The following is a 26,443-nucleotide window of genomic DNA, read 5'->3' on the forward strand; positions in this document are numbered from 1 at the left end:
TGCTAACAGATTTATCACCTTCATCTGTTACCTGGCCCATGACACTCAAGATTAATCCAGTTTGTTGTACATTGAGAAGCAGATCATGCTGAAGATGGGTTTTCCCCAGAAATCAGCCTTCTAGCAGCGTGCAGGAGAAAGGAAATACAAGGACACCTGACAACCACCCTGCTGTCTCCAGAGAGCCAGGTGTGGGTGTCCACCACATTCCAGCATCCAAATGGCTCAATTCCCAAGGGGACACCAAAAGCCCTTTCAAAATCCATCACAAACTTCACAGTCTTCATGCTCAGCGGGGAAAAATGTTTTTTTTTTTTTCCCTCATAAGCTTTTCCTTCTGCACTTGAAACATGTAGGAAATACCATGGTGCCTCTGGAGCCAGGATGCTCCTCACAATAGGATCATGAAACCCACAGCCAAATATTTTATCCCACAAAGAGGTAGAGGTTGTTGCCACCATCCCCTGCCCAACCTCCTCTCTTTGGCACAATTGTTTGAGTATAATGAGACTTTAAATCATTGCTTTTACAACTCACCACTTCCAAAAAAAATCAGCTGGTATCTTGTTTTGGTTTTGTATTCTGGGAAGAAGGAGGGAAGCTCTGATGTTGCCAAAATTAAAAAAAAAAATCAACTACATAAAACCCCCCCATATTTGCTTATCGATATCAGTAGCTTGAACTAGCATTTTATTTGTGTTTGTATACAGTGACAACATTCAGGTGAGACCAATAATAAAGTATTAAGTGTCACAGGTTCAGAAGTAATGTTTTCTAGGTAAAAAGCATTTATGAAGAAAAATCGGCATCACAATTCCATTCATACTCAAATGTGAGGAAATGAGTTGGCACAACCGACAGCTCCATCTTTTTGACATATTTGTACTTTGCTTTTAAAAAGTAATGCAAACACAAAGCAAAAATGTTCAACACAGAGGATAAAGAAACACACGATCAATGGCTCCCACTCCCCACAGCTGGAGGTGACACATTCCCTCAAACATGGTATTTATCTTGGCATTTCTAAATTATTCACTGTTATTACTAATTTTTTTTTCCTAAATACATGCCAAAGTATTACTTCCCAAATTACCAGCCTCTATTGTTAGTTACCTGCAATTTTCCATCGCCTGTTCAAGTCAGGGCAGTCACATGAAACTAAAGGCTGAAGCATGAGGGAGTTTGCCCATGAAACCCATGGCCTTGAGGGTGCCACAGCTCCAGGACTTCTCCAAAAACACACTGTGAGAGCTGCTGCCCAAACAAAAGGAGCTGAGATCAAAGGGAGAGGAAGGGAAACCAAGTCATGCGGCTGCTGCTTCCCAGGGACTGTCCAGAAGAGGTGGGTGAGCTGTTCTGGCCCTTGAATGACCAATTCCCACTTTCTCCCACCATCCCAAAAACAGGTTTTATGAGGAATTCACCACCTTGCACATGGCTACAGCCTCTGCAGAACAAGTTGTTTAAACAAGGGACAATTGTTTGGCATTTGTAAGAAATGTGGCCAAGACCCTTAAGAAAATGCTGTTTGGAATCATGCTGATGCATCATCCTCTTGCCACAGTATTTTTAGAGATATCTGTGACTACATATCCAGGGTAGGAAAAAAAAAATCCCACTTTGGCCACCATGGGCACATGTCAAGAAAAAGCAGCCACACAGGCACCATAATATGATGAATATGCAGCAAGTGCTGGTTCCCTTTTGCTGTAAAACAGAGGGAGCAGACACACAGAGCATTTGGATCCAGATCTTCTTCCTCCAGGTACTGACTTTAAACACTTTGCAACAGCTAAAGCAGCACAAGGATTCCACATTCAGTTCTGAACTTCTCCCTAACCTTTGTGGTGGCATTAGCATAAGGCAAGGAGACATATTTTGACTCCCATCTGTGCAAATCCTCCCCGTGCTGCAGAATCAACATTCTGTCAACCAATTATTTTATGCTGTATCACAGCACCGGGGTGTGGGGGGGAGAGATGAGGGGGAATCATCACACCTACAATCAAAAGAGCAAGGTTTTGCAACATAGCATGTACTAAAGATGTCTGTCTTAAGTCAAACTAGCAGCCATATTTTATTCAAGAAGCATGTAAACAAATCTGGCACATTCATTATAAAAAAATTGTGTACCTAGCATGTTCATCACATTTCAGATATTCCATTCCTCCCTCCCCACTGAGCTCCATGGAGACAAGTCAATCAGAGTTAACCATCTGGTAATCCTTAGCCCAGGCTGTGCAGCTGCTACCTACCATTTTTAATCAGGGCTATGTCTTCCATTCATGCTAAATAGGAGGCATGAACAGCTGCTTGGCCAACACTTTCAAGCAAGCACTCTCTCTCTCTCTCTCTCTCTTTAGTATTCCTGGCTTCTCTTCCTTTCAGCTTTACATTTTGCCTATGTTTTATGAGTATTCACTTTAAAAAAAAAGTAATTGTGAAACAAGAGGAAAATGCTTCTGGTCATTAAATCTTTAGAGAGTATATCTGCTCTAAACAAGTTCCTGGGGGATAGAGAGTCCATCGCAGTCTCTGATTTTAGAAAATAAAAATTGTTGTGTCCATGGAAATACCTTTTTTGTTTTTTGTTTTTAACCTACAGATCCCTGCAGAATGGTTCTCCATTGCACATTTCAGGTAGAGAAGCTTTAGGCATGTGAGAGGTAAGATAAATTTAAATGAAGAATATATGGATTAATTTTTAAAACAGGCACAGTAATTCCCTAGCTTAGAGAAGGTTTCCTGCAGGCTTTCCTGTATCCCAGCACCCAAGCAGAAGCCTCCCTGGCTCCATGAGATGCAGGGGAAGGGCACATGCCAAAATCACCCCCAAATCAGGCTGTCTCACCTCCCTTGCTCAGTTCCAGAGGAGATGCTTCCCTGTGAACCTTGCCTTAAGCTTCTCCCATCATCCAAAACGCTTTGGGAATTATTTTTGTAGGAAATCCAACTGAATGGCAACCAAATCTTTTCCAGAGATCAAAATGCTCCAGCACAGCAGTATCTCAGCTGCAACTGCTCCAAAAAGCAGCGTGTGTCCTGCCCAGGTGATGGGTACCAGCCCAGCTCCATGCTGGGCACACACACTAATCCCTCATTCCCTGCCTTGGATGCATCCAGAGCCATGACTGTAAATCTCTTACCACAGAAACAGGAGAAAAATCAACTCCAATCCACTGCCAGTGGCAGATTTGCTGCAAATTCAGGGAGATGGGTCATGACCATGGTGATGCCACCTGGTAGGAATGACTCAGAGAGAATTGGTACCTGGCCCAGCAAGATTTCCACCTGGATTTTGTGGGTGCAGACTCCAAGGTGTTGGCTTAGGCCAAATCCTCCAGCATAGATGCTTCTGTAGAACATGTTTTTACATGTTTTTTTCCTGAAATCCTCCTTCAGCCACGAGATGTTTTACATATATACTGGTCTTCCAGAAGAGCAGAATCTTGGGAACATGGAAATCACCCATTGCCTGCAAACTCTGTGCAACAATAGTCACAATTTATACCCCAGCAGTGTTAGAGAATGTTTTAACCCTGCAGAACATCGTTACTTGCTCCACCTACCAAGACACCTACCAACAGAAGGTCATACTGAAAATAATAATGATAATTTAAAAAAACCCACAACAATACAGATGTTAGAAAACATTGTCTTTATTGATGACATGTCACTGGGGATGTAAAATCTTGCATGGCTTAATCAATTAGTTCTCCTGAACAGAAAATAAACAGAGGATATTTTCAGTATACAAGAGTGCATAAGGGTTAATGCAATCATGCATTCCTCCAAGCCCACCATGAATTCAGCATTTAACTTCCATGAATTTGCCACAAGTAAAAAAACAAAGAAATAAGTTATATGACAGGATGGTGTTTCATCTTGTGGAGGGAAAATTCCTCCAAAACACAAACATGTCAGAGCAAATTTTAAGAGAAAAATAGCCTAGAATTATAGGAAGGACCCTGTGAAAAAATAGCTCTAGGATAATGAGTGCCATCAAATCGATAAGGTCCACTTCTCCTTATGGCCTCTATGCACATATACACAGAAAATTACTGCAAACATTCTGCTTTAATGGCATTTTAGTTTTTCATCAGAGATAAAAACAGCCTTTGCTGTATCTAAATGTGCAGACTCACTTCAACTCTTGCAGCAATCAGAGTGAATTGGAAGAATAAAATATTCTATGTAAGCCCTTCTGGGAAGACTTATTTCAGCCAAAAAAATCCTCCTCATGAGTGATGGACCAATGCATGTACATCTCTAGGCAATGATCAGGCAGTGAAAATGGGACAAGAGAGGTGTGGAAAAAGACAGACAGTGAAAAGCAAAGTGCAGATGATTTCTTGACTGGAAAAACAATGCATAAAACAGTGGAACAGTCTTCTGCCACAAACCAACCCAATTAAAGTGGAAAAATGGGCTGTACCAAAAGCCATATTAAACTGGCCTTTGCTGTCTTCTGCTTGTAGGTAAATATTCCCAGTCTGCAAATCCTGTATATGTTTTCTGATAACCTTTGATGCACCATCCCCCTTGTACATCCTTTCATGCTACAGAAGTGACTACAATTTAAATTTAGGATACAAAACACAGTAAAAGCCAATCACAAATTTACATACACTAACCAAAGGTGGCACCAAACAGGAGGAGTATTAAAAACCATGAGAGATATCTCATTTTATGGCACTTGCTCTGATTGTGCCAGCTGCTCTACGGGCAACACTGAGAACAGCAATGCACTTCCAGAGGTGATGATGAGGCAGAAACTCAGGCTCAGCAACTCTTACACAAACTAGCACATGCCAAAACAGTGCAGAAAACACCTTCTGTGACTGAAGTGAAGCTCAAGAGATGTCCTCAGTCACTGTAATGTAACAAAGCCAAGCTTTAAAGCCAAAACACTCTTATGAATTATCCTAAGCAGCAATGCCCATGCTGGCCAGTGGTTGCTGCTTCTGATGACTGCTACAAAAAAAGGGACGAATTTTCTGACATGGAACCATTTCCTCCCCCAAGCCCTTGATTTCACTGCTACAAAATGAGGCAAGGGATGAAGTAGCCCTTTACCCAGCCAGGGATGTCTCCTGCAATTGGGAAAATCTCATGGCACTCAAACCCCTTGACAGGCAAGTGAAATCAGTGAAGTACCATTAATCTTCACAGCAATTAATTCACTATGGAGCAAGCCCTAGACAGACACACATCCACCACTGCAAAGATTCAGAATGGCTCTGTGCTTTCACACTTGCACACAATGTGCACCCCTACCCCACATTTTAAAAAGTCCAGTGTGCTAATAATACAGGATGTGCTGGGATGCTGAGCCCCAAACCCATGCAATGAGGGGTTTAGTTGTGGAAGGGTTTGGATTTAATAATCCAACAGATTTTTGGCATAAAGTAACACCTTCTCTTTGATAAAAATCCAATTTTTACAGAACATGGTCACAATAAAGATTGCATTCCTCCCCTAGATTTACTCCCAAAAAACCCCAGCCAATTCTCAACCTGCCAGATGTGAGCTATAATAATGGTGGTGGTGGTGATGATTTTGTTTTCTCCCCTCCCCACCAAGTATACTAGTTATGAAACAGATTGAAAGACTGAAAGGGAATTTCAGCATCTTCAATTCAGAAAACAGAATGAACTAGAAATCTGGAAAAATAACTTGTGACTAATATGCAGATTTTATCAGCTTGTAGATCGGAAGCCACAGTTTGCTGGAAGTTGTCTCCTTTTCTCCTAATTTGCCTCAGATGAAAAAGGCACTTGTGTTCTCTCTCTAAGTGAATACTTCACCTCAATGCCTTTTGCAGCATATGCTCAAGCTTGCAGTTACTATTGATAGAATGGGAAAGAATGACAATTCTCAAGATTTCATAAAAATTCTTCTTAACCCAAATAGCTGCAGAATTTAATTTATAATTCAGACATTTACACTCAAAAATCAGTCTTGAAACCTTCTCTTGCAACACTCCTACCGTAGATGGAATTTAATTTTAATAAAAGCCGCAAGGGTGTGTGTTCAGACTGTGGCTTCACCAGAGCCTGTCATGAAAGGTGGTGATGACCATAAAACAGTAGAAGTGTTCAGACTATTTTAGGCCAAATGTCCAGTGGGATATCTGAAAATTGCTAATTTGGAAGAGGACAGACACATGATTTTAGAGTGGGAAGTGTGCTCTGTGGTCATTAGCTGAAATCCTGGGAACATCCACGTGATGAGCACAGGAAGCTGCTTTAGCTGGAGGGCAGAGACTGGGGGAGCAAAGCCTCACAAGGGAAGAACAACCATGCTCCTTGTATCCAGCATTTTTGAACCCACCAGCCCCAGTGCTGAGGCATCATAAGGTGAAGTCATCAATCATAATCTGCAAAAGGGGCAAAAACCTGCATCATACAGCTTATTCCTGCAGGATCAGACTCTCAACCACAGGTTGTGCAGCAGTGGAATCCTTGGTTTTCTCCATCCTAAAACCCACACATCTCAGAGGGTCTGTGACAGATGGGACATGCCCTGACAGACCGCTACCCTGTCTCAGGTGTCAGTGCAGCACTGGGAGTTTGGAGGAGAAACCAAAGGAGATGTTGCATCAGGAATCTGCTTGTTCCTCCCCTCTGACCCCACAGCCACACCTCAGGAGAGGAGATGGACAACAATGTACAATGCCCATTTCCCTGTGTTTCTACTGCTCTGATTGGAGAATTTGTGAAGGCAATGCTATTAGAAAATGGTAACTATGCCAAGCTTTGATCCATCAGTGTACAACAGAATACAACTCTGATTTTCATGCTCTTAGGCATGCAAAAACTAAAGGCGCCACAACTAGGAGGTACATGCAGATAGCTATAGCAATGCCCTTGGTAGAGCTGAGGACTACAACTATGAATTACACCTGGAAACAAAATGTCCATTTCCTAGGTTTTTTTCCTAAAGCACCATGGTATGGATAGAGGCAGGTACAGGAGCTGACACAATCTCTTAGACAAAGTGACTAAAGCTAACAAAATACGTATGCCTGGGAAAGCAACATGATTCTGTCATTTAGCTAACTGCCCGACAAATGAGAATCTAACACTAAAAATGTATCCCTGAGGAGTGTGAAGATACATGAGCTCCTTGATGCTCTTCACAATCCATTATCAGCTACATAATGGCAGGCCATAATACCCAAATCCTCAGCATCAAAGATCAAAGTCACAATACACAGCCATAATAAATTTTAATTACAACAATCACCCTGTAAACAGGTCAGGAGCTAATTTGATCAATAACTGAATTTCCAACAAGTGAAACAAGCTGCATATTCAGCAGCCTATGGCTACAGAAAGAGTTTGTTCTCAGCATTATTGGGCAAGATCATTTGAAATTGGCTGGGGCTGCAGATCCCAGCACTGACAGCCCTCTGCATCCCAAAGGCTCACTGCAAAGGGCAAATCTTTCAGAGTGGCTGCACAGCTACGTACCCCTCACAGAGGTCTTCATTATAATCGATATTTGAAGCACAAAACATTCAACAGCAGGATATTTTAACTCCTAAAACCAGTCAATTATGTTTGCTGAATTAGCCTGTGTGATTGAGTTGGTGAGTGCAACGAAGGAATAAGAGTGAAACAAAAGCTCTGTTTAAAATAGGTCGCTCCTTTAGAAAATTTTGTAATTACACACTGCAAACACATTTGCATGTTCAATGAGTAGTACATGTTTCTTGTGATGAGAAAGCCTGGAAGAGCTTAATCAAAGTCTAGCTTATCAGCAAAGGCTAATTGGCTTCCATAGCACATCATCCATCAGAATCTAGCATTAGTGCAAGCTTCGCCAACCATTAGTTGGCAGAAAATCCCAATTTATTTTGATAACAGAGGTCTTACCTCCAGGGGTTTCCATGACCACATAATCAGGTGGTGCATCAGTGGCCCAGCCCATGCCCTCCAGTCAGCATCACCCAGTTAATCAGCTCAACAGCCAGGGAAGATGGGAACCGACCACGATGCAGAGTAATTTGGGAAGAAAGAAAGGTACAAGGGTGATAGACAATGAGTTGGAATCCTTTTCTTTTAAGAAAGAGTGCAAAATAGAAACTAATTAATAAACTGCCACGAGTTAAGCAACCCAAACAGGCAAAATAATGATGGACTGAAGTTTTCCCTACAGCAAGCTGTCATCTCAGTTTGTGAACTGTAAGGCTGATTTCCCCAGCGTTAGGCAAAGAAATGGCCCTTTTTTCTTGTATTTAGACTTCATATTTCAGCTACTGAGTCTTCTTTACACTAAGTTGGGTTTGCAGGCGAGGAATAAACCCAAGCCTTCTATTCCTGGGTGTGATCTGCCTATGCAAAAATCTGGAATTATTTTAGGGAAGCACATCTTAGTACTTCCAGACTTGTATTTCCACCACCACAACACATGACTACAAATGACAAAATCTAAAGAAAGTCAGACCTTAAGAAGGGCAGAGGCTGAAGATTAATTTATTAATGTAACACTTCATCTGAAATCATCTTACATCTGTGTCACAGCTTGAAATTCTTCTAATCAACCTAGAAGAAAGTATCACAAGATGCTATTGGCTTGGTGCAGGACAAGAGCAGGGAGATAGGACCAGAATTTACTGCCATAGCAAACCTTGTATGCAGGAAACATTATTGCCATTTCAATCAAAGTGACTAATTCAAGGGTGAAGAATCAGGTCCTGCCAGGATCACCTGTAATCATCTTGTGGCTGCAGCCAAATGCTGCCTGATTTGGAGTCTCACACAGTGATCAAAAAGGCAACGGGACAGCTCTGTATTACAGATTCATCAGTACAGCACTTATTACTGAGAACCTGGGCTAATTAGCACTGCCTCACTGGCAGCACACACTGGGATCCAACCCATCCCCTCCCCATGGCACTGCCTGGTGCTGGGCTGGTCCTGCAGCTCACCCAGAGCTGGCCAAGCCCTGCTGGGGTGACATGGGCACATGCCCCAATTGCGCTCGTCATTCACATCACCCAGCTGCAAAACTCAACTGCAACGGTTAAACACAAGCAAAACAACCTCATTTTGTGCTTCAGAAGGCCAACTGAGAGTCCTCTCACCATCCATAAATCCAAGAGCAAGACCTGGGCGATTAGGACCGTGTGTTTCCTAGGTGATAAGCCTTTCATTTTTCTGAAAGACATTTGAAATAGAGCATAGGAAGATTAATCCTCCCCAGAGAAGGGAGAGTTCACTGACTAATTTCTCTTGCATTTAGATGTAATAATTAGGCCTATTGATTCTTCTGCTTTGTTCTTTACCATTATAATGAAATAATTAAGACAACTTCAAGGAAGTACTTGAAAGCTCATTTCACTTTGTCTTCTCAAACGTGGGCCACCTAACACTTACGTGCACACTCAAAGGGAAAAGCAAAGGTGGACTCTTGCCTTATTTATCTCCATAATTCATCAGGCATCAACTTCAGGCAGCAAAGTGCTGCCTCAGGCTGCACTCCATTTGCTGCCTATCATGACTACGAACAGCAACACAAATGAGATCCATCTGGTGCAACCAGGACACACATTGCTCTGCTAAGCTCTCACAGCAGCTTGTTATCAAGGGGGACTGGAGGGAGGCTGACCCCCTCCAAGAGTTATAAAGAAAAAGAAAGCAATACTTGTAATTCCCCCTGAGGAGCCTCATGGTCGCGTTCTTACAAAACATTACGCAAATGTTATTTCCAGTTCAATTTTTTTTTAGGATTCTTGGAAGATAATGGTAAAGTGTCTACACTGAAGAGCACTCATGATCTCTCCAATCTCTCAGAGAGCAGCACAAGCAGGTTTTTCAAGTACAAGTATGACACTATCCATGAAGGACCCAATCTTTGCATCCACAGGAGGAAAATGTTGCACAAATGGTTTGGGGGCTTCCTGGTGGTCCTCAGGGATGTAAAGCTTGGCTGAATGGATCAGGGCCTGAGCAGTGTACATTGCACATCTGCATGGGTACTCAGGGAGTGCTGAAATTGGCACAATTATGAGAAGGATGAATGAAGATATTAAACATGCAAAAAGTTCTGAGAAAAGCCACTTAAATTGAAAAGGATTTTCTCATTTTTAATTCAACATTACTAATTCAGCTGATAAGAGTTCTCTGATCTCTCCAGCATGCCTCAGATTTAAACAATTTTAGGCATTTTTGTATTAAATAGCCTTTCAAATATTAATCTTGTAAAAACAGAGGGAAATGCATATGCATTTTAAAACACGTTTGCTTCACGAATACCACTAAACAAGCTGATACAAAACCATGGTCTTGCAGCCCCTGAGGAGTAAAGGCAATGACTGAAAAGAAAGAGCTCACTCCCCCAAAATGCAGATATGCTGCCCTGGAATATGACACCACATGTGTTAGATGGGGATGAGTGTTTGGCTCCAAAGAGAGCACAGAACTTTCCAGCAGTGGGGCATTCACTGCAGATGGGATTGAGCACTGGAGTATCTTGGCCCAGAATTGACATCACAGACTTCTCCACATTTTGGTGTTCATGCAAAGCCCACCCAGCCCCTCGTGGCCGATGTAGCTCGGGCAGTGTGAGCTGTTAATGTTTAACAGGCCTCTCCTGCACCCAGTGGTCACTGTGACAGCAGGGAACCAATGTTTGTGATTCAACACTTCAAACAGAAATCTTAGATGTGGCTACCTCTCAACAGGAGAAAACATCTGAAGAATGTGTTTTTCTGATATTTTTACTTCCTGAGAAATGAAGGGTGCTTTCTGTATGACTCACATCCATGTTTTTTCACTTGCGATATTTTTAAACTCTATGAGATCCAGCACTGATTGGAATGCAAAAAGTGTGACTTTACTCCCGTCCTACCCCAAAGGGCGTTTCAGCCAGGGACAGGTGACAGCAGGAACTGGGAGCAGGTCATCTCCAGGTTTACAGTGGGGGTAGAAAGCTTAAAAGAAACAGCTTTAGAATTGATGAATGTCAGCCATATGTGAAAGCTAAAAGGTTTGATGAAAAAGAAGTACACAGACTTCTTTCCTATGAGAACATAATGTGTATTTGAAAACAAACAGAAAAACTCATCCAGAATAAGGGCTCCTTTCTGTCCTCTCCAGCCAAAAATATCCTTACAGTGTAGATGAGAGATAATTTTTTTTTAATGCAGTTAATTAAATACATAATTCAAAGATATATCCTCATGACAAGTGATCCAATGCAGATTGTTTACATGAATTTCCTCTCACTGCACATTCCTTCCCAAATTCTGCATGCTTATATTAGGGCATCATGGAGAAACCCACACCTGCCCTAGCTGCACCCAGACTGCAGATATAAATTGTCCAGTCCTACAAGAATCAAGAGATGCAAAAACAAACACAACAAACGATGATAAAAGAGTTTCAATGCTTTGACACTGCTCCCCAGAGTCCTGCTTCTCTGACAGCTTGGAGAAGGCTGAAGGGCTCCTTGCGGGACCAAGGCTCACCAAAAAATCTCGTTGGCTGGGCTAAAATGTCTTTAGCATCAGGCCAATGTAAATGCTGCCCTTCTTTAAGTACAGTTTATTTCCTTTAAAACCCCATTCAAGAGACCTAAATGCCAGCCTCAAGCTCAGACACAAGTAAGCATTCAAAGGAAATTCACGGGCAAGGTTTTGCTCTGGGCAGAAAGATTTTGCTAACGGTTTCACAAAACTTTTTTTTTCCCTCCACAGGAGCAAAAAAGCAGAAGAAAGTTGAGGCAGAAGAACCATACAAGCAGTCAGAACAGCAATAAAACCTGGAAACTCAAAGGTAAGAAAGGGGTTTCTGCCCAGTCAGGGGGCAGGTGGCTGCAGATGCTCACAGGATGCACACCAGGCTCCTCAGTACTGCCAGTGTGAATAAATAAGAGTGAATCACCAAATCATCTGAAGCAACTCATTTTAAAAGGAATAACCTGCAAAGGACTGAAAACCTGACTAATTATTAAGATCAAAAGGGGTAACATCAACACAGAAACCTATTCAGTCTACACAAAAATGTCTCCAGCTCTCCAAGTGACAGGGAACACACTGTTTGCTTAGCAGCAACAGAGCTGTACAAAATACAGAGTTTAAATGCATTTCCATTCAGATAAGTTATCTCTTCCCCTCTCCACCAGCAGCTTTTAAAAGATTCATCTTGAACTTACAGCACTGGAGGGTTTTTTCTTCTCAGATTTTTAATTCACTGGCATCACAAAGACCTTTAGCAATTTACAGTGTGAAGAGCGCTTTCTCCTCAGATTGCCCTGCTTTGAGTCAGTTTGTACACTGTGGCTGCCTCATTACTTACATTGCATTACACAGGGGCAAATGCAGCAGGCACTGCTCTCTGGAGCAGATGTGCCCCAGGCCAGCACCAGCCAGATGTTTCCAGAGCCCCACATCAGGAGCAGGGGCTGGGCTGCTTTACCCCAGCTGCCCTCTTACCTTCCTTCCAGCCTGAAAGTAAATCAGAGTAACTGCAGAGGACACAGCCACATCACCAGACCACACTAATTAAAGTGTTGCAATTAGCAAAATAAAATAAAAAAAAACAAACAAAAAAACCCAAAACCAACAAACCAAACAGAAAAAAACCAAACAACAACAAACCACCAAGCCAGCAAACCAAAAACCCCAAACCTATTGGAGACACCATAATTGGGAGACACCCAAATTCTGTTGAACTGCAGAAGGAACACTAGAGGAACCAGAATATATTGCTTCCTGCCTCTTGTCATGATGGTCTCAGCTGTTTGTCCTCCTATAAGTCAGAGGGATACAAGCCAGACTCCCCAAACCCTCATGCCACCCTCCCTCCATGCAGTTTCGGTGATAGTTGCATCAGAGGTAGAGCAAAATATTACAGGTTTAGCAACTCTGACCAACCAATGCATAAAGTTTTCACTCATTTACTGACAACAAAATGGCACCTGGGCCAGAAAATCCCATGGGTGACATGTTCAAAGCAGAGCATTCCTACATCTTGTTGCCTGATTGCTGCTTCTCTGAGATGTCTCTTTCATAAGCACTTCCCATCTCTACATGCTGTACATTGGCTTTAAATATCACAGATGAATACAGGTGGTAAAAATCAGAATAGACTGCAAGAATCTCACCTTCCTCTTTGGAGGCACCTGTGCTTTCTTGGTGGGGCAGTGAGCTGCTGCAATGCTAGGAGGCCAATCCATAGGAATACATGACCATTATATGTGGCATGTAGAATCTGATTTTTCTGCATACCACCATATGGAACAGAATCTCAGCGGCATCAAACGTTTACCTAAACTCCATTAATGTCTTCTGCAAGCCAATATTTATAGCATACACACCAGTAGCTGCTGTCAGAGTGTGTATAAATGTTAAACTGAACTGTTAAAGAAACATAATGACAGATGTAGAGATGCTGAAGAGTGCAATCTATTCTAATTTATGATAATTTATTTCCATCATCTGGAGCCCTATTCAGAAGAGAAAGCTGAATGCATCCCAAAGCGCATCATGGGGTGGAGTGTAAAAATCCCCAGAAAAAAAAAAAATTTCTCTTTTAAACGAAGCAAGAATACTCTTGTCCTAAAACCCAGGACATGCTCAGCAATCTCTCTGTGCAGAAGCAATACAGATGTGGGGTACTCAAGCCCTGCCTCTTGGCAGCCCAGTGACACACGGGTTTCAGCGCAATTTGGGAATAGCTGGGAACTGTTTGTCCCATGAGAGATGTCTGATCACTGCTGAGTCACTACTTTTGGGGCACTGAGCTGCACAATGAACACTTATGAGCTCTGTGAGAGCCCCTCCAGCTGCACGAACAAACAAAGCTGCACCCATGGGTGGCCAGCACTAACGAGCACACAAATTTGAAGAGGGAAAAAGCCATTTTTAGAAATGACTGAACTATGCCATGGTGAGCTGCATGGCAGAAAGAGCTTTTCCATTTGATTTCTCAGCAACACAAGCTGTGCTGGATCAGTTCTGCCATGAGACCCAAATCTCGTCTCCATCTCCTGTTGTCATTCTGCTGTGAAAGCCATGGTGGAAAGGATGAAAACAAGAGAAAAGACAAAAAAGCAGTGACAGCACTTGGTCCCTGCAGTGGGGACCACCGCTGGGACATGGGCAAGGAGCTGATTTTCATGGCATCATCCCTGCCTGGGCAGCAGCAGTGGCAGGAGGCTCGTACCCCGTGGCACAGCCAGCATCCCCTGCATATGTCAGCCCGCCGTGGAGCCAGCTCCTGCTGCCTGCCAGGGCCTCACAATCTGGACAGGCACAGATTCTGTGCTGGAACAGGCGCCCTCTCACCGAGCTGCCTGCCACGAGTGACAGGCTGCCACCGCAGCCCCGGGACCGCGCAGCAAAACACGGGGGCTCAGGAGTGCTGGTGCTCTGCTGAGGGGATTCTAGTGCCCCTGCACAGCTCTGAAAAACTCCACAGCTGGCCAGAAAAAGGGCTAGGCACACAGTACATGCATAGGCTACAGCACCAGCATGGATTCGTGGACTTACATGTCAGATGACGATTTTCAACCAATTGTCTTTTTGGGATTGTCTTTTCCCAAAAGAGTTGTCATCTCTCGAAAAAAAATCTTGCCTTTTCTAAGTGCCAGTGCTAAGGGTTTGCAACATCAACCCTGGGAACACCAGCGTTGTGCCTTCAGTGAGTTTGGGTTGGCTTCTCACCCTGTGCCTGCTCTGGAAATCAGGTGCCACAGCCACACTAAACCATTCCAATGGGCAAAAGGGCCCCATCACTGACCCCTCCAGAAGGACTGAGCCTGGGGCACCTCAGCAAGGTGTGCAGAAGAGGAGAATACAACCATTTCTGTGGAGAATATCTCTTTATAGAAATATTTTCTCTTGAAATATTGTAGCTTCTGTCACAAATATTCCTCCATTCATGATCTCACCAAAGTCCTAGTTTTGAAAGGAAATTGAGATTAAGAATTATTTTTCCCTCAAGTAAATGAGATTTCTTTTCCCAAAGCAGCTCTACCAATGAGTCCTCTTGATATAGCAAAATGACAGCTTCTTCCCTGACATTTTAGGTACAACCCAAACCACAAAGGACAAATACTCCACATGATCCTTAATCACCTGCCCCAGCCTATAATCCACAAGGAAACTCCTTCCAATACCTTTCCTGCTGCTCTGTGCCTGGCTGCAAGGAAAGCCAGCTGCCTGCCAAATGCTCCCAAACCAAGCACTTGGCTGGGATTAATCGATGGATGTGCCCAATATACAACACACAGCATTGCTTCTGCTCTCTGACTGAAAAATCAAAGTTTATTAATTATTCCACCTGAAATTAAATTCCTTTCACAATAAAATCTTCATTCTTGGCATCAACCCTCTCAATGAGTAATTCCATCAAGGAAACTCTTCTTGTAGCACCGCTCACAGAAGATTAAAAAATGGAGTGAATATGTTTAGAGAGAAACTCCACTGAGCCACACTTGTGAGTAATCCCTCTGTCCACATGCCCGTGGGTCACCAGTTGGAAAAGGCAGCCTGCAATGCACTCAGCACTTGGCAGTGAGCAGCTTTTGCACTTTTATCCACCCTCAAATGCATCCTTGCATCTGCGTGAAAGATTAGAACAAAATGCTGCGACGACACAACAGCACACGCCATGTGCATCAGCTCACCAAGATCAAAGGCACACAGCAGCGAAGAATTTAATTAAAATGTTAAAATTAAACAGGAAGGCATCCATTGTTTAATTTTTTGGCAGGCATCTCCTTTCAAACCGGGTCCTAATTCCATCCCAGCACGCTGACTGCCCCTGGAGATGGCAATCCGGAGAGCCCTGCCGGATTCATCAGCCGCTGGATTCGGCGGTGGGGGAATCCCACGCTTGCTTTGGCTTTCAAGCACAGTCCCTAAAAAACCACTAAGAGAAACTGAAACTCAGCTTCAAAGGATAATTGTTGCTATATACATATTGTGCAGTAATAAGCCAATTTCCAGTATCAAGCCTAAGCCCAATGGGCTGGGCACAAGATACACCCAAGAGCATCATTCCCCCTTACAGTCCCAGCAGGGAGGTGTGACCTTGCCATGTTCAACCATGTTCAAAACACCCTTCCCTCCATACAAAGGCTGTTTGAAATGGGGTAAAAAACTGATGCAAAGAAGGGGTGTTTTGTGTGCAACATGACCTTTGTGTGGGGCGGAGAAGGGGTACAAAACAATGTGGTTTTAGACTTGCATGCATGCAGATGGGGGCCTTGTCTTGTTTGGTTTTGCTTTGAGCACACCTCCAGCACACAGCCAGGGAGAAGATTATTCTGAAAACAGTCCAAGCAATGCTCAAGTTTGCTTGCTCGATAACTGTAAGATATTTCCTGGCTTGCTGGGGTATTTTGGGCTGAACACTTAAGGCAGCCACAGACCATACAGCCCACCTCAGAGAGGCTGAACCAAGAAGCCAGATGTCTCCTTGGTTTTTGGGAACCTAGAAAGGAAGATTTTGCTACTTCTTTAATACTATGGGGGATGCTAGAGAGGCTTTTCACCTAATATGAAGATTGTTAGATGCAGTGTCAAACATGGGGCCCCAACACAAGCACCCAACATGCACATGACAATAGATTTAAACTGAGGTATATCACTTCAAGCCAAAGATACTTTGGATTTGCATCACCTGAGAAATTACACAGGAGGGCAGAGCATTAACATCAGGAAAAGAGAAGACTGAGGACAAACACAATAAACTTCTCTTAGAAATTCAAAGAGCTACTATAGAGCTGTTACTATAATTTACTTCCTGATGTATCAATGATCTTGCTGATGTTGGTTAGCACTTCATTTTGAAATCTTCTGGGCAGAATTTCACCCTCAATACTTCCGAGTTTTGAGTACTTCTGGTGAATATTCAGTCAGGCTGTTCACAGCAGGCTCTGGTACTTCTCATAGAATAAAGATCAAGTTGACAGGTTGGGACTTTTGCAAGAGTCAAATCAGATTTATTTCTGACAGCAGGTCTGGGATTGTTCACCTCTCCATTGAAAATGGATAAAACTTCATTAAAATCTTCCTGCTTCAGTTTTTCTCCTGCTTCCTTAACACCACCTCCCTCCTGCGCATTTTAGTGACTAGGATGGGGTCTTCTTATCAAAGTGGCTTTTCCAGTCCAGCAAAAGCTCCCTGTGTCATGTCTGATCACTGAAAACATCCTCACCAGCTTCTGCCTTGCAATGGCCCTGCCAAACTGGGCTGAACATCTGCACCAGCACTTATCCAGGCCCTGGAGCCCCCAGAGCTCCCCACAGTGTTTGTCCCAAGCCTCAGGCTGCAGCACTTGCTGCTCCCCACAGTATTTGCTCAGCAGCTCCCACAGGCTCTGCCTCTAACACAGCCTTCTCCCAGATGCTAAGGCATTCTGGAAAAGGCACAGACAGAAGAGCTTGCTCAGAGAAACACAATTATCCCTCCATTAGAACATTGGGGGAAAAAAAAAAAAAGGAAAGTTAAAACAATAAAGGGCAATGAGCACATTACTTCAGCTTTTCCTGGGTCATGCCCCTACCCCTCTGCTTTAAGGGCCAAAGCTGACATTCATCCTGTGAGACCTTTCTTCTCTGCTCTCAACACTGAGGTTCATAACATTTGCTTCATGCCACAGATGGCTGCTCATCTGGAAAACCCTCTCTCCTTAGGGGCCACACCAGTCTAATCCTCTGCTGATCCTCCTCCCCTGGCAGCATTATGAAAATACTTCACCACAGCAGAACCCAGGCTGTCCAACACAAGACTCTGCTCCCTCCCACCACAAACAACCTCTGAGCCTGACCCACAGGAGTTTTCTCTCCCCACACCATCCATTCCAGCTGAGCACTTGCAAATGAGTGCAAATGCCCCATCCAAAAATCTGGAGTATGCACTCAGGGATGTGCCTGCATCTATAGGCTGCTAATGACACAACACCTAGTACTTTTGTTTATATAAAATATTCTTAGAGAATGCTTCCTTGCTTCAATAAATATTATATATCAAAGCCTTTCAATGACATAAATTAAATCTACAATTATAATAATTGGAATTCCCATAATTTTATGTGATTTAGGAGTTCCCTTAAGAATGGGAAGCACTATTAGCTTTTATAACTGAGTGAAGTATTCAGAATGGGAAGACAATGCTCCCAAACACAAACCTGAGAAGTCTCTATCACAACCAGAAGATAAAACTGTGCAAATTAAAGGAAAAGCTTATAGTTTGCCTATATTCAGTATTCTTATGCTTTTGCCAAAAAGCAAGCAAGCTGTCACCTTAGCAACAATGTCACACTTTGCAGCACATATGCCACTTTGAACAAACACCTTAAACACAGCATCTCCACACTGTATATATATGCCTTTCTATAATGTTCTAAACAGCACTCTGTAGACTCCCCTGGGAGTAAAATCCATGCAGACCCCTCTGGCAGCTGCTGGGCTGGGCAGACAGACAGCCAAGTGCTGTTTTCCACACTGCACTCCAGGCCCATACTACAAAGCATTTTTACTCAGTGCCCAAGGGGAAAGCTGGGCTTGCAGAGGTGCAGCTTTGTCTGCTCAGGCAGCCCTGTGCAGAGCCCAGGGTCACCTCTGTCTGCCTCTCTCTCCTCTTTCCCTGCTCAGGACAAGGTCCTGTCCCCCGGAGCAGAATGGAGAACTTCACCAAGCAACACCTCCTGCCCCTTGGGACCACACACAGTGCCATGAATGCAGGTTAAGCCAGAGACCCGAGCATCCAAATGATAAAAAGGGTTTCATCAGAAGCATCTCCAAGCCTGTCCTCTCCCAACTGCAACATCTGAATCCAGAGATGTCAACATGCAGGGCTTTTACCCGGAGCTCCAATTATGCAGATGCTGATTTACAGGAGTGATGACTGAAACATCGCCCTCATAAAAATTGTCAAGGAGACTTTAACTGTGTTTGTCTAATAGCAGAACCCTCTATCTGCACACATCTTATTGCTAGTTTGAAAGTCAGATCATTTTTGTTCTTCTTTTCATAGAAACCTGGTTTGCATATATAATCAAATTTAGCATTAATGAGTCTCTTTTCTCATCTTCTATTCCTAATGCTTCAAACAGCCACACTCACATAAGAGCAGCCATTGAAATGGCTTGCCATGAGATTTCACCAGTTTCTCCCAGGAACCTCCAAGCAGCAGCATGAAACTCCAAAAAGTTTTGCTCCTGGATCCCTGTCTCTCAACCATATGTGCTAATCCTACATAATTATTTTATACCAGGTCACACTCTGGGCTGTTTGAGAAACATCAGGATTTAAATGAACTATTAGCTGACCTTTTAAAATCAGCTCTTCCGTGATCACAGCATGGTCCTAAAATGGAAAATGGTAGGCATTTTCCAGATGAAAGATGTCATTTATTTGCAATGTGGTCGGGCACTGCTGACCTTTTCTCTTCCCTGTATCAGCATTTGTACCATTTTAACAGCAACTTGCTGATAAGCAGAGTTCTCAGTTTCCAACCAGATATGCATGCAGATAATGATGGATGTGAACAGCAAAGCAGTCAGCTCTCTGCAAACTGCATAAAACATGGGACCACAAGGCAGATTTCCTGTTCTTTCAATTGTGTTCTGGGTTTTCAGTCTTTAGAGCTCCCATCTTTTTCTGCTACCTTGATCTAAAACCGTATCTTTTATCAAAGCCAGAGGTCTCAGAATCAAGAGACTCACAGTAGTTGAGATTTTAGGACCACAAGGTAGGCACTGCCAGTGCTTGTGCTGCCTTGATGCCAGTCCCACTGGCAGAGTGACATTTGGCTTCCACATCTGCTTCAGTGAGACTACAAAAACCTCTCAGATCCTTCCTATTGCACACCTGATGTCTAACAGCAAAATCCACTTCCTGGGCTCTTCCTAATAAAAATAACTCATCTGACAGAGTTCCCTGTCTGCAGATTGCCCCAGTAAGTGCTCAGAGTTGCAGGCCCAAAGCCAAGGACAAATGAAGCCTGTTCCCAGGGCTCAGGTCTCCTGGATGCTCACACATCTTGTTGGTTCATCGTGGCAATTTTTGCCTGCCCAGAGCTGCAGTGTATTTTGCATGCATTATGCTAAGCTGCCTATAAGAAATCATCCAATTAACGACAGCTTACAGAGAAGGGTTAGTTACATGGTAATTACCTTTCTAATATTAAAATACCATAGAAATGGATTTACATTTTTTGATTTAGTGGCACATGTTTTACTGACCTGACACTACACATACAAGACCATTGAGGCAGCAACTGGGATTCAGTTTACAAGAGCAGCTAGGTACTTACATCCCCAGGCAGACATCAAAAGACTTGGCAATACATTTTAAACATGTGTACATGCTTCTTACACAGCAAGATGGATGGACCCAGCACTAAATGCAACATCTGATCCTGGCATTGTACAAGCAAAATCACCAGGCAATGAGAAATATTACTTTTTTTAAAGGCTTTTCTTTCAATATGTACGTAGAGAAGATCAAACACTCAACTCTTCCACCCTGCATCCATGAGGAGCATTAAGCTTCAGCAAGATAAACCTGCTCCACCAACTAAGTATCTGCCCATACCAGAGTAGCCAGCATCCTTCTGGTTATGCAAAAACCAAACACTTATATACAAATGTGGTGAAGAGTCTCAAGCAACTATAAAACATCTCAGACCCATAATACATTAGACAGAGCAAACTACTAATCACACATGCTTCATGGAAGCATTACATTCTTATTTCTTCCCCATTTATTTTCAGCATCTCAAGATATCTAGGCTTTTCTAGGGCACACTTGAAAGCACGCAGCTACTTATGTCCATTCATATGCATGCAAATATAATCCAACAAAAGCACTCCACGGCCAGATGAGCAATCAGCACTAGGACAAAAGACAAGACTTATTATCAGTCTTTCAAGATTCAGCTTCCCTCTGCCTTCTGAACACACATCTGTGTGCAAGGCAGGAGGTGCTAACCCTTTCAGAATCTATACCATCACAGCAAGCTTGACAACAGCCTGGCCTTTCTCCTGGCTCACCAGTCAAGTGATCACAGCGTGGAGGCAAAGCAAGCTTAGCTCAGTCCATGTGCACCACACGCAGATTTTCCAAATAACCTTCATCCAATCCCCCCCAGAGATTTGTTGTCCAGTGTTTTGGAACTCTTTGGTACATCCCATGGAGATGCTCATGAGCAGAGATGAAAGCCAATCATGCAAGGCCTGCAATGTTTTGTTTTTTTTTTTTTGCATAAAGGCAAGAAATAAAACAACTCAGACACGTTTGAGTTTACTGAACATCGTAACATTCACTTCCAAGTTGTCCTATTAAGAAAAGCCATAGCATCCACAAGATCTGTCCTGTAACATAAATGATTCACAAGTGCCCTGATAAAAGCTGCACTGGCTTACACAAAGTTGCAGCGTGGCCTTTGTGCCAAAAATACCCCCTGCCCATAGCAACCCAGACACAGCTGCAAGTTGGTGGAGATGGGAGCTCACTGCAAGGTATTTTAAAACACCAACCTATGGATAACCATCAAGGCAATCACAGCATCTCCTGACTGGCACAACGGTGGAGTTTCTGCATCCTGCTATTTATGGAGGAATACAGGAAAGACATTATGGACATTTATGGAGGAACACAGGGAAAGACATTATGGACGGCACTGCAGCTCTTGTTACTTTACAGGAAACCGACAAGTATCAGGTTGCTTTGGGTTTGCAGAAGGAAAGTTGTTTGTTGCAATTCACAATGTAATTAAACATACACACCCACACACCCCACCACCACCCATGCCCCCTCTGCCCTCCACAGCCTAGGGATACAAAGTTCCCATTTGTACAAAAATATTTTTCCAGTAACAGCCCGAGTACAGCAGGCAGCCCCTATACCCATCACATTGCCTTGCTTTCCACTTAATTTCCTCTTCTAGGGCTCCAGAGAGAGAGGCAGCAAGCGCAAAACAAATAGACCAAAAGTGACAAACTTGCTGGCCTTGCTCACTTTTTGCAGACCCCAATAAAAGCAGTCTAAACATATCCAGAGAGTCACAGGACTGAAATTAATCCAGGGAGATGAATGAAGGTATTTCTTCTCTTTCTTCCTTCCTTATTCATTATTGTCAGGCGCACGAATAAGAGAGTTATTTTTCAAATGAAGTTGTAAGAGTGTTTGTGACATTGCTACTGGTTGTAGTGCCACAGTGGATTATCTGAGAAATAAGCTTCAGAAGAACATTCTTCTCATGCAAAGATCTGTGGAGTAACAGCCAAGGGACTGAAGATGAGCAAGAACAAATACAGCTTTTGTACAGTTCTTCCCTGCCCCCAGCACATGCCATGAGTTGACTCAAAGCTGGAAACACCCAGGCCTCACCCAGTACAGCTGTGTGCATTTTTCCAAGTTCAGATTTGTGATCCACACGCTTTATTGCCAAGGTACAGTTCAAAAAATGCAACTCTTGCATAATTGCTACAAGTTGATTTCTTGGTTTCTTTTCTTTCTCTTAACCTTTCCCAGACCTGAGCCAATGTTGTTTCTTAATGGCTTCTAAATGCAATTTCTTGTCTGAAAATGAGATTACAGTGTACATAGGAAATACAAATGAAAACAAATTACAGTGCTATGAATATTCAGAAGAATCAGCCTTATCTCAGCAGCTTCTCTCTGGGTGTTAGGTGACCATCAAAGTAGGAAACTGAGAAGGTCAGATAAGGTCCCTGTTCCTTGGGACAGAAGTCCATGTCTGAGCCAGATTACAGGTAAACTGGAATCTGCATTCCTGAAGATTAATTCTGCAGCAGTTACAGTTTCACATCTGAGGAACCTCCAAGCCATTTCAGTTGCCTCCAGACCCACAAACGTGTGCACCCACAATCACAGGGATTTCAGCAGCAGTGGTTCAGGAATAAGGATGTGCTCACCCCAGAGCCACTGTGAGCCACCCCATACCACGAGAGTGAGAATTCAAGGCTGGGCTGCATGGACAAGCTGAGGACATTTTCAGGCTGCACCACCTCCACCCTCCCAGCCTTCCTGAGGAACTCCCACAGCTCTGCCATCTGTGCTGCAGCACCACAGAGCCTCCCCCCAGGCACGAGAGCCACCCAACGCCCAGCATCACTGCGTCACCAGCTGGGCCATGAACTTTATTCCCTGGCAGATGCAATCTAGGACTCAAGTGGGAGGTGATAAGGGTGTAATTTAACTGCTCTGATCAAGTGCAACAAGGTCTGTGAGGCTGCTGGGGGACATGGAAGAGGACACGGAATTGACTGGAGCATTTGGTCTTTTGAGAGTTTAAGGTTTAAAATTATGGCTAGGCTGATAAAAGGGGTCTGAGGGAGAGGTGGACAGTTAGCTGGGACTGGAAATGGTAGAGAGAGGTGGACAGCAGTTTGGAAGCATGGTGAGAAGAGAAGGAAGATAGGAGAGTAAGTTTAATTGAATAGAGATGGAATTCCAGTAATCCAAAAAGGCTTTCAAGTATATTAAAAAAACATTACTTCCACACTGTGAAATACCATAAACTAAACTGTGCTTAATTCTACTTACACATACATGTCAAATGGATAGAAAGTAACTTCTCAGATCATCTTAAATATTACCATACTCTGCACCCTTTTCCTGTACTCCCTTATTTGCCCAGGGCTGTCCCACTCAGACCGTGTCAGAGAGCTCCGTGCACACACGGCCGCGTGTGCTGCTGTGTACACACACAGGCAATGTGCACTTGCAGCAGCCAGAGCAGCTCCACTTGTGCCTTCCAACCGTGACAAAGGCAGCTTTTATATTTGGCTGTTGGAAGAAGTTACAGACGCAGGAAAGTGCCAAGAGAAGAGTTCCCAATCGCTGTCCCAAGGATGCCAACACGCTGGCTGGGGCGGAGACAATTTTCCCAATGGATGACACAGCCCATGCCCATCAGCCCAGAGTCCTCCCCAGCAGGGCTCACTTCCCAAGCCCCATCAGACATAGCCTCATCAGGCAGGCAGCCAAAAGACCACGCTCCCAGCAGCTATTTGCTATGGAACAGCTTTGCTCCTGTTCTTCTGCCCCGCAGTGAGCGCTGCACAGTGGCTGAAGCACCCTCAGACCAGCACCTGGGGCTCAGCCCTGCATGTCCTGACTTCTCCCTGAGGCAGGAGCAGCAGGGCTGGGTGGGTTTGCAGAGCTCTGGGCAAAGAACACAAGGGACCTTGTCCATCCACTGCCATGTGCAGGTGACCCACTCTGGGGCCACCCTGTCCCGGGCCATGGCACCGCCACATCACCATTGCCCAACTCCACAGGACCTGATGCTTCAAGGTGCCCAGCAGGGAAAAGGAGCTGCTTCTGGTGAGCAAGGACAAAGTCTGGGGTGAGCAGCTGCCCCCAGCACACCAAAACACCCCCTCAGAGGCACCCTGGCCGGGCTGCACGTTACGGGTGCCAACATGTGGATAAACACACCCGCACAGGGATGTGCCCCCCAAAATACACGCCTTACATAATTCCCCAGCCAGTCGGCGTTAGGGGAATGTGATTAATCCTCCATGACATGTTCTGAACTTTCCGTTCAGAGAGGCTCTCTGCTCCCGCAGACCTACCGGCGATGGATGTCATTTGACCTGCAGACTTCACTACGAATGAGCATCAGAGCAACACACAGTGACATTGCTCCGCACACCAATTATCTGCCTCCTTCCCCGCTCGGCCCAGAGACAAGTTTGCTAAATGCATAACGAGGATTTTATTTTCCTCGCTGGTTTTTTTTTTTTTTTTTTTTATTCGTTTACAGCCAGCACACGGATAGAGGGGGGGTCACCCACAAACCCAGCGCTGTAGGACGCGAGTCCCCGTCCCCATCCCCCGTGTCCCCGTCCCTCAGCCCGGCCCAGCTCCCACCTGTTCCGCCGTGCGCGCACTTCGGCCACAGCCCCCCCAAACCCCTCCGAGCGCGGCACTCACCCACTCGAGCACCCTGAGGAAGGCCAGCGGCTCCTTCACCACGCGGAAAGTGCCGGCGGAGGCGAGCTGCGGGCAGGGAGAGACGGAGGGTCAGCCCCGCGCCCGCTCCGCGCTGCCCGCGGCGCAGCCCGCCCGCCCCTCACCGCGGCGCCCCGCGTACCTGGTCCACCGCCTCCATGGCGCCGCAGCCCCGCGGAGCGGAGCCGAGCGGAGCCCAGCGGAGCCTCCCGCCCGCCGCCAGCCGGGATGCGCGGCGCTGCCCCCGCGCAGGCCGGGCGGAGCAGCCGGGCGGGGCCCGCGCCCCCCGCGCCGCCCCGCGGAGCCGCCCCGGCCCCGGCCCCCGCCCGCTGCCCCCAACGGGCCGCCCCGGCCGCCGCCGCTCCCGCGCTTCCGATAGCGGCGTTGGCCTCCCGGGAATCTGCGTTAATTTTTTTTTGTTGTTTTGTTTTTTAAATTTTTTATTTCAGGAGGAAAGCATCAGGATTTTTTTTTTTTTTTTTTTAAGAGAGAAAACAAACTGCCTCCTGAGCGCGCGCACATAACTATTAATATTTAAGGGATGCCCCCCCGCTGCCCTGCGCGCTTCCGTCCCCTCAGCCCCTCCCGGGACGGACTCGCTCGTCTCCCCCGCGGCCGCAGGGCTGCAGCTCTGCGCTCTCAGCCCTCGCTCCCTCCCGCTTTTTCGAGCATTTCCTTGACAGCAGAACAGCGGTTTCTGCCTTGCTGTTGTCCTGGCCTCATTTCCCAGCAGAGCCTTAACAGTTCTAATGCATCCCGGGTGGCACAGCCCGGCAGGAGCGGAGGTTCCCCGTGTCCATCCACGCTCTCCGAGAGCATTCCCAGCTCCCTGTGGCATTTAAACAGCACTGCGAGGATTTTGCGATGGAGCAAATTCCTCCCCCAGTAAGGGCTCGGGACACAAATCCATCAACCCGTTTAAGAACACAACAACCCCTAGATTGAGACCCCGAATCTGCAAATATTTCCATAATAAACTTCCCTGCCACCCTGATAACCAGTTGTGCCACCAGAAGGACACCAGTGCTCAAATAGGATTTCGGCCATAAGTAGGTCAGAGATGTGCCTAAAAAATACCTGAAGCTTTTATTCCCTGGAAGGAATCGGCCATCTGCAAAAGTTAAATAAGTCAATTAGTTTTGCTCAAACTACATCTCTGTTATGAAATCCCCAAACAATAATCTAAATGCATTCTTGGAGTAAACAAGATGGGAGGGGGGGTGGGATGGGAGTCAAAAAAAGATGAATTTATGAAGTTTCTACTGGAACTTGAGGCAGTCGATTTTGTGTCAAAATCACAGATCTGGAACAAACTCAGCTGAAGTCTGGCAGCAGTGGGACTGGGTCCAGATTTTTAAAAATTTAAATATTTTTTTTTAACCATACCAAAACAGCTTTCAGGTCAGAATTACATTAAATTTTTTTCAATTAAAAATTCGTGTATTTTCTGTGCTCCTTTCTTTCTATCCTAGGAGATAACAAAAGGAAAGGAAAATGG

The 26,443-nt window shown here is 44.7% G+C and overlaps 1 protein-coding gene across 1 annotated transcript in view; it reads right to left on the reverse strand.

Moving 5' to 3' along the window:
- The window catches only part of SYNPR (synaptoporin), a 98,212-nt gene extending 73,001 nt beyond the window's left edge, over nt 1-25,211 (reverse strand). Inside the window, exons 1-2 of the mRNA XM_059480265.1 lie at nt 25,088-25,211; nt 24,928-24,993 (exon numbers count right to left, since the gene is read on the reverse strand). Coding sequence (XP_059336248.1) covers nt 24,928-24,993; nt 25,088-25,105 — 84 coding nt within the window. The 5' untranslated portion in view covers nt 25,106-25,211. The remainder of the gene's footprint in view (nt 1-24,927; nt 24,994-25,087) is intronic.
- Nucleotides 25,212-26,443: the final 1,232 nt, after the last annotated feature.

The sequence above is a fragment of the Ammospiza nelsoni genome, chromosome 11, assembly GCF_027579445.1.
Source record: "Ammospiza nelsoni isolate bAmmNel1 chromosome 11, bAmmNel1.pri, whole genome shotgun sequence".
Classification (NCBI taxonomy): Eukaryota; Metazoa; Chordata; class Aves; order Passeriformes; family Passerellidae; genus Ammospiza; species Ammospiza nelsoni.